Consider the following 10,954-nt stretch of genomic DNA (forward strand, 5'->3'; position numbering starts at 1 on the left):
GAGAATAGGCACACCATGGGCCTCTAGCCACTGCAAACAAACTCCAGACGCATGTGCCACCATGTGCATGTGGCCTACGTAGGACCTGTAGAATTGAACTGGGGTCCTCAGGCTTCATAGGCATGTGCCTTAACTGCTAAGCCATCTCTCTAGCCTGGAAATAAATACTAAAACAGGAGCTCCAGGTTCAGTGAGAGATTCTGTCTCAGGAAACAAATCAGTAAAACCTATGGTGTGTTGGGGGTGATAAATGCATATGGGGGTGAAGAAGAGGAAGGGGAAGCTGTGGTGGCAGGGGAGGCAGGTGGAGCAGGATGTGGAAGGGGGGGGGGTCAGCAGGAGAGGGACTGACGGAGTGGGGCCAGGGAGGGGCATGTGGGAGAGGAGAGCAGGAGATGCTGGGAAGCTTAGACCTGAACACAAGGCATGGGTATTGTTTTTGTATCTCTTCAGTAAGTGTGTAGGTGTGTGTGTGGTGTATGCACACGTGTTTTCCCCTCTGGCCTCTGTGCATGCCCTTCCTACCTGCTTGCAAATAGATAAAATATTAAAATGTTAAAGTATTTTTATTTATTTGCAAGCAGAAGGAGAGAGAGACGAAGAAAGTTCTGATATTTCCTTCTTAGCACTTAACACAACTCATTGCTCTATTCATCTAACATAAATACTGACTGTTGGCATTGCTTTTTCTGAGGAGATTCCACAAAAGTCTATTTACCCAACAGGGAACCAATAATGGACCAAAGAAAGAGGAGTTGGCCGGGTGTGGTGGCGCACACCTTTAATCCCAGCACTGGCAGGCAGAGGTAGGAGGATCACAGTGAGTTCAAGGCCACCCTGAGACTACATAGTGAATTCCAGGTCAGCCTGAGCCAGAGTGAGACCCTACCTCGAAAAACCAAAAAAAAAAAAAAAAGAAAGAAAGAAAGAGGAGTTGGCTTTTTGTTGTTGTTGTTGTTATCTGTTTTTTTCTTGTTTGTTTGTTTGGTTTGTTTTTTGAGGTAGGGTCTCACTCTAGCCCAGGCTGACCTGGAATTCACTCTATAGTCTCAGGGTGGCCTCAAATTTGTGGCGATCCTCCTACCTTTGCCTTCCAAGTGCTGGGATTAAAGGCGTGCTCCATCATGCTCAACAGGAGTTGGCTTTTAAGGCCTTTCCTTAGTCACCCCGGTCCCAAACTCCAGGGGGACTGCTCTATACTGGAAGGATGGCAGAGTTATCCCAATGTAGGAGGGGGCCAGGACTCCAATGCAGCTGATCTTGCTGCCTGCTCCCATTCCTCATCAAAAGAAATCCACAAGCTGGGGCATGGTGGCGCATGCCTTTAATCCTAGCCATTGGGAGGCAGAGGTAGGAGGATTGCTGTGAGTTTGAGGCCACCCTGAGACTCCATAGTGAATTCCAGGTCAGCCTGGGCTACTAACACTCTGCCTTGAAAAACCAGAAAGCTAGAAAAAGCCACTCTGCATGCAGTTCAATGGGAGAGAGAAATCACCAGTGAAGATACTCAATAGTGGACACTGAAAGCCTTAAATTTGGCCAGCCAGGCCAAATGAGCCAACAGATGCAATAGTGGCATGTCTGTCATGGTGGAAACCAACTGCCCTCTAATTGGACAGGAGGGACGCTCCATGGGAGGGAATACACCCCTGATACTGAAAACTTAAAACAGGGGTAGTCATGAGCCCTAGGGGTATAATGTCTGCTGCTGTCTGGCTAAATGTATATACTATGCTCACCAAACTGCCCAGTAAGCAGTTCTCTTAATGTTCATACTCTTATATTAATGCTACTCTAACTTTTGGTTAGAGAAGCTTCTTTTTTCAGATGACAGTGACCTTGGGATGACTCAGAAGGTACCATGGTGCTGAGAAAAAGTGACAGAGGAGTGCTCAGCACTGAAATATCTCTATCTTACCTTCCAAGGCTCAGGGTCCATTGCGGAAGAGGTGATAGAAAGAATGTAAGAGCCAAAGGAAGGATAGGACTCCTTACAACATGCTCCTCCAGACACAAAATGGCCTGGATATCCATGACCTCACAGTGCCTGACACTACCTACACAAGACCATCATAATAGGATGAAAAGATGATGACATCAAAATAGAGAGACTGATTGAGAGGGGGAGGAGATACGAAGGAGAGTGGAGTTTCTAAGGGAAAAGTGGGGGAGGGAGGGAATTATCATTGCACATTGTCTACAGTTTTGGAAGTTGTCAATAAAAAAATCAATTATTTTAAAAAAGCTGGGTGTGGTGGCATACGCCTTTGATCCAGCATTCAGGAGGCAGAAGTAGGAGGATTGCTGTGAGTTCAAGGCCACCCTGAGACTACATAGTGAATTCCAGGTCAGCCTGAGCTAGAGTGAGACCCTACCTTAAAAAAACAAAAAACAAAAAACCCAAAAAACACACACACAAAAAGGAAATTCATAGGGCTGGAGGGATGGCCCAGTGGTTAAGGCACTTGCCTGCAAAGCCCCAAGGGTTCAATTCCCCAGTATCCACATAAAGCCAGATGCACAAAGTGGTGCATACATCTGGAGTTCATTTGCAGTGGCTAGATACCTTGGTGTGCCCATTCTCATTCTTTCTCTCTGCTTGCAAATCAATTAATTAATTTTTTTTTTTAAAAAGGGGAAATTCACAAGCTGGGCTTGGCGGCGCATGTCTTTAATCCCAGCACTTGGGAGGCAGAGGTAGGAGGATCGTGGTGCGTTCGAGGCCACCCTGAGACTACATAGTGAATTCCAGGTCAGCCTGGGCTACAGTGAGACCCTAGCTTGAAAAACCAAAAAAGGAAATTCACAATGTCTCCCCCCAGCCTGGGCCTCCCCTGGAGCTACCTCTGAACAAGTATCCTGCTCTGCCATTGGAGTGTGCTATATTCCCTGATTTGAATCTGGGCCCATGGAGCTTGTGAGAACACAGCCTGCCTGGGGCTGGGCCAAGTTGCAGGCGCACATCTTAAAATGCTGGCTGCTTCTCCTTCCTGTCTCTAGGGATGGAAGCTGGGGAACCCAGCCACCACACTGTGAGGAGGCCAAGCGGCCCCAGAGAGGCCATGCAGAGTGGGAGGTTCTGGCTGACAGCCAGCATCAAATGTCCCCTGTGAGTGACAGATGCCTCCAGCCCCAAGCTGTGAGCCAGCTCAGCCAGTCTTGCTTTGGAACAGAAATGTGCACCTGCCCAGTGCTGCCCAAATGGCAGATCTGTGAGCATACTAAATGATAGTTTAGGGTGGTGTGTGTGCAACTGGTAAGTGGAACAGCGAGCTCTCTTTTCCTTTTCAATGCCTTGTAAACTCATCGTCTTTTCTGCACCTCCTCTATCCTTCCTTCAGCCATCATTTTAACTTTCTAGTGGGTGGCCACCCACTTACTAGGGCCTCAGGCTCCTACAGGTGTGAGAATCTGGCTGTGGTGGCTAAATGTAATTGTCAACCTGATTGGATTAAGAAACCCCTACGGCATCAGCGAGTCACACTGTCGCAGGTTTTAAGAGTGAAGGAGCCTCTCTCTCAGCTCTGGCTGGACTTAGCTTAGGGGTTAGCGTGCCGGGGACACTCAACAGTCCCTGCAACGCCTGTTGTAGTTAATATCTCGCTGCTTGCACAAAGACCGGACCCAAAGCAGTCTGTGAAGGAGAGGGTTTAATTTGGCTTACAGACTCAAGGGAAAACTCCATGGTGGCAGAGGAAAAGGTAGCACGTGCAGAGAGTGGACATCACCTCCTGGCCAACATCAGGTGGACAATAGCAGCAGGAGAGTGTGCCAAACACTGGCAAGAGGAAGCTGGCTATGATACTCATAAGCCTCCCTGAAACCCCCCCCCCCAAAAAAAACACACTTCCTCCAGCAAGGCTCTAATTCATAAATTGCCATCAGGTGGGAATCAAACATTTAGCCCATGTAAGTTTATGGGGGACACCTGAATCAGACCACCACAACTCCCCTAGCCAATGGCCCTTTGGAGTCCATTGTCTTATAACCTGCAAAGAATTGACAGGTGTATACAAAGCAAGTTAAGCAAAGTTTTTTTGGGTTTTTTTGGCCTAGTGATTAAGGTCTTTGCCTGCAAAGCCTAAGGACCGTGGTTCGATTCCCCAGAACCCACATAAGCCAGATGCCCAAGGTGGGGCACTTGACCCTGGAGTTCATTTGCAGTGGCTAGAGGCCCTGACGTGCCCATTCTATCTGCCTCTTTCTCTCACAAAAAAATAAATAATTTTAGAAACTAGAGCAGGAAGTTCCCAAGCTGAGGAGCCCCCAGTGGGTAACCTACTTGGTGACTGGGCCAGGGGTTTTCATACCCCACAGGGATGTAAAATAGGCATCAGGTCACCATGAATTAGATTGGATACTGAGTGTGTATGTGGGGGGTTCCACTCTGGGGGGGTGTAAATTAGGCACCAAGTCAGGGTGGACTGGGTTTGGCTATGTGTGTGTGTGGGGGGCTCCTGATGAAAAAAGGCAAAGGGCTCGAGGGTTGGCGGTCAGCGGACACCTTAGTGAGTCATAGTGAGTCAGGGCTTTCTGGAATTCTGTCCTTGGACTCTTGTCTGACTTTGATATTAATGATATTCTTTTTGGATTTGTAGCCCTACCTACTTATAATATGGGAGCTGACTTACTCCTAATTCCTAGAAACACTTTTGAGTGTGGCCATGAAGTTTCCACAGAAGATTAGGTGGGGGTCCACTCTGAATCTAGGTGTCATCATTCCATGGGCTGAAGACAAGGGCATTCTCCCCTCTGCTTCCTGATCCATGGACGATGTCAGCAAGCAGCCTTCCTGACCTGGTTTCCCCATCATGATGGACTAGAACCCCTCCACCACGACCGAAAAAGAAATCCTTCCCCTTAAATTGCTTCTTGACTGGTATTTTGGTCACAACAGTGAAAAAGTAATATGTCGCACTTCTCCCCCTCCCCCACAACTGTGCCCATATGTCCTGTGAAGCTTTTTTTTTTTTTCTCTTTTCACTTAGGGTGATGCAAACACATGTCTATTCACTCCAGATGGGGTACAGACAATAGACCAAAGCACAATTACACCAAAATCTAATTTTGGTGAACCAGCAAGTTTATTGGGGTTACTTACAGAGCACGGGTAACACGTCTATGATATCACGTGGGTTGCTATCCACATTGCACCCCACACTGTGCAGTCCCCAGGATCTCTTTGATAGTTCCAGTAAGTTCTGTGGCCAAAGACACTTGACACATCTGTAGAATAATGTTGACAATCTCACTGAATGAAATATTGCCACTGAATTGAATGTTTTTCTGCTTCTTCCTGTCTCTTGCTGGCTCCTTGAGAGCTTTGAGGATCAGGGCAGAAGCAGAAGGCAGCACTTCAATCTGAGTCTGTCTGTTCTGAACGGTCAGCTTCACTGTCATCCTCAGACTCTTCCAATCACCGGTTGCCTTGGCGAAGTCATCACCAGCCTTTTTTGGAGACAGACCCAGGGGACCAATCTTGGGGGGGTTGGCCAGGGCAGATGGAGTGCTGACCTCGCCTCTGGTGCACCTCAGGAACACCACTTTGATCTCGTTGGGGTCGAACTTGGGTGGTATGGTGGAGGCAGCTGCTGTCTCAGATGATCCCGGATTTGGGACCACCGAAAAAAGTTGCACCTTAGCCTTCTCCGAGCCAAAAGATGAAAGCTCTGTTTTATTCTTTTAAAAAGTAACTGATGCCTGGGTGCATGTGTGTGAGCAGATGTGCGTATGTGAGTGTGCATATGTGTGGCGGCCAGAGAACAACCTTAGCCTTAGCCTCAAAACCAAACAAACAAACAAAAATCTCAGGTGCTTCCAGAGGTCAGATAATTGCAGCTGCGTGGCACTGAGGGGCCAAATGAAGGAGGGCAATGGAACCAGATGGCCTTGGTGTTATGGTAGTGTGACTGCTTCTGCCATCTGTGGGGTCAGTCTGCTTTAAATTCAGTGCACCCCCTCAGCAGGCCCCACTTTCCCTAAGGGCAAGTGCCACTCTGAGTTCCCACTACAAGAGGCTGGGTTTGCCTTGCCACAGCTGCCCCTAAGCCTGCATGCACCCGGAAGCATTTTGATTAAGCCCCCATCCCACTCACTGGCTCCTCCCCTTCTCTGTCCTGCCCACGTGGAGCTCGGTGCTTGTGGGTTAAAAGCCAGCAGCTGTGGGCCCTTTAGGTCCCTGTGAAGTCTCAGACTTGTCATGGCTGCCTCTAGCCTTGTGAGTTCTCCTGCCTGGCTGTTTTGTAGGTTTTTTTGTGGGGTGGGGGCAGCCAGGGCTTGCAACCCACCCTGCTTCCTTTTCTTGGTACAGGTTAACAAAACTGAGGGTGGAACAGAAAACCGGGAAGAGGAGGAAAAGAGAGCCGAGGAAGCGGAGGCAGCGGTGGGGATGCCCACGGGAGAGGAGGCTGGGGGTGCTTCTGGGCCCCTGCAGCCTCCCAGGAAGAAAATGCATAGGGAATGCTCACTGGAGGTCAGGCTGGAGTTGCACCCCTTGCAGGACAGGTAGGGAGGGCCAACTGCCCTGGCCAGCTTTTGTGCTGTGTGAAGGTTTAAACCTTAATGCTCCCTCCTCCACACCACCTCCCCAGCCCATCAGGATGACTGAGCTCAGGCACTTTTGGGTGGGGGGGTTGCACCCTAAATCTTTCAAAAAATATATTTGGGCTGGAGAGATGGCTTAACGGTTAAGGTGCCTGCCTGTGAAGCCTGAGGACCTAAGTTTGATTCTCCTGTACCCATGGAGCCAGATGCACAAGGTGGCGCATGCATCCGGAATTTGCTTACAGTGGCCAGAGGCCCTGGCACACCCATCTTCTATTTGCTGCTCTGTCTCCCAAATAAATTTAAAAAAATTGTTTTTTGAGGCAGGGTTTCACTCTGGCCCAGGCTGACCTGGAATTCACTTGGTATTCTCAGGGTGGCTTCGAATTCATGGAAATCCTTCGACTTCTCCCTCCCAAGTGCTAGGATCAAAGGCATGTGCCACCACACCCGGCCAAATAAATAATAATTTTTTTTAAAAAGTTAAGAAAATTTCTAGTTGGGCTGGAGAGATGGCTTAGCAGTTAAGGAGTTTGCCTGTGAAACCTAAAGACCCAGGTTCAATTCTCCAGAACCCATAGAAGCCAGATGCACATGGTGGCATATGTGTCTAGAGTTTGTTTGCAATGTCTAGAGGCTCTGGTGCACCCGTTCTCTCTCATAAATAAATAAATAAATTTCTTTAAATTTATATTTGTGAGGAGAGAGAGGGAATGGGTGCACTAGGACCTCTTGCCACTGCAAAGAAACTCCATATACACGCACCACTTTGTGCATCTGGCTTTCCATGGGTTCTGGGTCCAAGCTAGTACTTTTAATGGCTGAGCCTTCTCTCCAGCCCCCAAATCTTACTTCCTACTTTACCACCTTATTAGCCCAAGTGTTGCGTGGGGGAGGATGTCTGTGGAGGTTAGCTTCCTCTCTCCTCCCTCCCCAGGTGGGCTCTGTGGTTCTTCAAGAGTGACCAGAGCCGGGCCTGGAAGGACAATTTGCACCTGGTCACCAAGGTTAACACTGTGGAAGACTTCTGGGCGTGAGTGTCTGCTCTCAGGGAGCTGGAGTTGTGGCTCTGAGCTGGGGTTAAGAGCAACATGGGCCTTCCCCAAGGACCTCTTCAGTGTTTGCAAAGGGATGGGGGTTGCTGGGTATCAGCCAGGGCCACAGTCACCCTCTTGAAGGCTTCTCAGGCTTAGGGAGAGCCTGGGGCCTGGGGGAGGCAGGTATGAACCCTGTCCCTCTATGGCTTTGTGACTCTAGCTGGGTTCCGTCCTCTCTGAGAACCTGGCTCGGACACAGTGAGGATGAGTCTGTCTGCCTCAGCCTGTGAGTGATCCAGGGAGGAAAGCTGGGGGACTCCTGGGGAAGTGGCCCACAAGATTGCCCACCCCCACTCTGCCCCAGGTGAAGTCTCCACGAGGCTTGGGCAGTTGGGGCAAGCAGGCTCTAGAAGGGATCCTAGGCAATAGCACCCAGGAGCAGAGGCTCTGGGTGTCAGGAACCAAGCTGGGGCAGGTGTGTCTAGTGAGGGATTGGAGGGGTGTGCCCAGCTGGACCAGGACCTACTCTTTCCATGTGGTGTGTTTCCAGGATGTACAGACATATCCAGCTAGCCAGTAAGCTCTCTTCCGGATGTGATTATGCCTTATTCAAGGTAAACTCTGTTCTCATGTCCTCACAAAGGGTCAGGGATGGATTTCCCAGGCTTCTCCATCACAGAAAACTGGGGTGGGCACATGGACAGGTTGGGGTGTTGTTCAAATCATACTGCAGCCTAGATCAAGCATGTCAGGCCGGAGTGTTTTTTAATATTTTTCTTTATTTGAGAGACAAAGAAAGAGGCAGATAGAGAATGGGCACTCCAGGGTCTCTAGCCATTGTAAAACTCCAGATGCATGTACCACCTTGTGCATCTGGCTTATCTGAGTGCAAGGGAGTTGACCCCTGCATCCTTAGACTTCACACTCAAGCACCTTAACCATTCAGCCATCTTTCCAGCCCCCGCTAAGTGTTTTTTCTTTTTGTTTTTTTGAGGCAGGGTCTCACTCTAGCACGGGGTGACCTGGCATTCACTGTGCAGTCTCAGGGTGGCCTTGAACATGCAGTGATCCTCCTACTTTTATCTTCCTAATGCTGGGATTAAAGGTGTGTGCCACCACTACCAGACAGAGTATTTTCTTTTTCTTTTTTTTTATATTTTATTTGACATAGAGAGAGGGAGAGGGCAAGAGAAAATGGGCACGCCAGGGCCTCCAGCCACTGCAAACGAACACCAGACGTGTGCACCCCCTTGTGCATCTGGCTAACATGGGTCTTGGAGAATTGAACCTGGGTCCTTTAGCTTTGCAGGCAAACACCTTAACCGCTAAGCCACCCCTCCACCCCCCCCCCCCAGTGTTTTCTTGAAGGCTGCTTGAGCCTGGTGGGGAGACAGCCTCAAAGGTGCCCAGCTTCCTGGCCTGGGTTCCTTATTGACAAGCACAGGCAACAGAATTAGCCAGGGGACACACTTTTTCATGTACAGCTCCATCCTAGAGGTGTAGCCGTCAGCATTTAGAGATTTCCCCACTTACCTTCTGCCCAGCAAGGTTTGAAGACAGCCAAGCCTGACAACCTGGCCCCAAAGGCTCCCTGAAACCCTGCCCTTTGAATTTTTTTCTCTCAAGGAACTTAGCTCAGCAAAAGCTGACCAGCATACAGATAAGGCCTAAGAGGCAGTGAATAGTGAGGCATAGGCCTGTGAGGGGCTTGGAAGGGGCCTGTCTGGGAGGCCAAGTGGTGGCATCTGTTTATGTGGAGGGGGCACAGGCAAGACAGAAGCTGGCCTTAGGTCTAGGCACAGAGCAGGTGAACCTTTGTGCAAAGGGAGTATGGTTCCCTTTAAACAAGGGGAGGTGGTTGATCTGCTACCCTACCTCACAGGACGGCATCGAGCCCATGTGGGAAGACAGCAGGAACAAGCGGGGTGGCCGCTGGCTGGTCAGTCTTGCCAAGCAGCAGCGCCACAGCGAGCTGGACCATCTGTGGCTGGAGACAGTGAGTGGCGAAGCCAGGGATGTGGAGGGGAAGAGGCCCGGGCTGTATGTGGGGCCTCTAGGAGACAGTAGTCTCAAGGCCTGTGGGGAGTGCCCTGCACCCCAGCTAGAGTTCTTAACCCCTTTTTTGAATCCAGCTGCTGTGTCTGATTGGCGAGAGTTTTGAGGAACACAGCAGGGAGGTGTGTGGGGCTGTTATCAACATCCGCACGAAAGGGGACAAGATTGCCCTGTGGACAAGCGAGGCAGAGAACCAGGCTGGAGTGCTATATATTGGGTGAGAGCTTCTCTGGAGGGGCTTTTAAAAAAATAGTTAATTAATTTAAGAGATGGGGAGGGCTGAAGGGATGGCTTAGCAGTTAAGGCATTTGCCTGCAAAACTAAAGGACCCAGGTTCGATTCCCCAGGACCCAGGCTAGCCAGATGCACAAGGGGTGCATGCATCTGGAGTTTGTTTGCAGTGGCTGGAGGCCTTGGCACACCTGTTGTCTCTCTCCTCCCTTCTTTCTCTATCAAATTAATAAATAAAAACTTTAAAAAAAAAAGAGGAGAGAGAGACAGTGGGAAAGAGGCACACACACACACACAATATGAATGGGTGCGCCAGGGCCTCTAACCACTGAAAATGAATTCCAGACACATGCACCACCTTGTACATCTGGCTTACATGGGTCCTGGGGAATAGAGCCTAGGTCCTCAGCATTCACAGGAAAGCATCTTAACTGCTAAGCCATCCCTCCAGCCCTTAAAACAAACAAACAAATAAAAACAAACCTCTTTATTTATTTGGGGGAGAGAGAGGCAGAGAAAGAGATAATGGGTGCACCAAGATCTGCAGACACATGCACGACCTTGTGCATCTGGCTTATATGGATACTACGGAATCAAACCTGGGTCCTTAGTGGCTTCATAGGCAAATGCCTTAACTGCTAAGCCATCTCTCCAGCCCTAGATGGGCTTTTAAGGTAGCTTGGCCTGAAAGGGAAACTCTTGGAACCCCCGCACTGCCTTTCCCTTCTTCCCTACCCACCTGTACAAATGAGACAGGAGTCTAGATCTCAAACTACTTTTAGCAGCAGACGTCTCTGCACGGAAGCGTCCTACTCTGGGTTTCTTCAGGTCAGACATATAAAACAAGCCGGAACTAGGGGGAGAGTTTGGCAGGCAAAGGACCTGAGCCTAGGTTATGTCCAGAACCCTGCTGACTACATGTGTGTTTTCCTCCCCCTCTGTCCTCAGGCGTGTATACAAAAAGCGCTTGGGCCTTTCCATGAAGACCATCATTGGGTACCAGGCCCATGCAGACAGTGCCACCAAGAGTAACTCCTTAGCCAAGAACAAGTTTGTGGTGTGATGCAAACCTTGGCCGCCACTCTACA

At 49.6% G+C, this 10,954-nt stretch overlaps 1 protein-coding gene and 1 pseudogene across 1 annotated transcript; one reads left to right on the top strand and one right to left on the bottom strand.

Annotated features, from left to right (window-relative positions):
* Positions 1-5,093: 5,093 nt before the first annotated feature.
* LOC101610646 lies at positions 5,094-6,201 on the bottom strand (annotated as a pseudogene).
* Eif4e1b (eukaryotic translation initiation factor 4E family member 1B) lies at positions 6,200-10,929 on the top strand. Its single transcript, XM_012950256.1, has 7 exons — positions 6,200-6,217; positions 6,311-6,504; positions 7,481-7,576; positions 8,131-8,194; positions 9,463-9,576; positions 9,713-9,852; positions 10,815-10,929. Exons 1-7 carry the CDS (start codon positions 6,200-6,202, stop codon positions 10,927-10,929), a joined length of 741 nt encoding a protein of 246 aa, XP_012805710.1.
* Positions 10,930-10,954: the final 25 nt, after the last annotated feature.

This window comes from Jaculus jaculus, chromosome 6 (genome assembly GCF_020740685.1).
Source record: "Jaculus jaculus isolate mJacJac1 chromosome 6, mJacJac1.mat.Y.cur, whole genome shotgun sequence".
Lineage (NCBI taxonomy): Eukaryota > Metazoa > Chordata > Mammalia > Rodentia > Dipodidae > Jaculus > Jaculus jaculus.

Bases quoted from the DNA above. Each gene is read 5' to 3' on its own strand.
- Eif4e1b (XM_012950256.1), top strand. The intron at 9,577-9,712 runs GTGAGTGGCGAA...TTTTGAATCCAG, and splicing joins ACCATCTGTGGCTGGAGACA to CTGCTGTGTCTGATTGGCGA. The intron at 9,853-10,814 runs GTGAGAGCTTCT...CTCTGTCCTCAG, and splicing joins GCTGGAGTGCTATATATTGG to GCGTGTATACAAAAAGCGCT.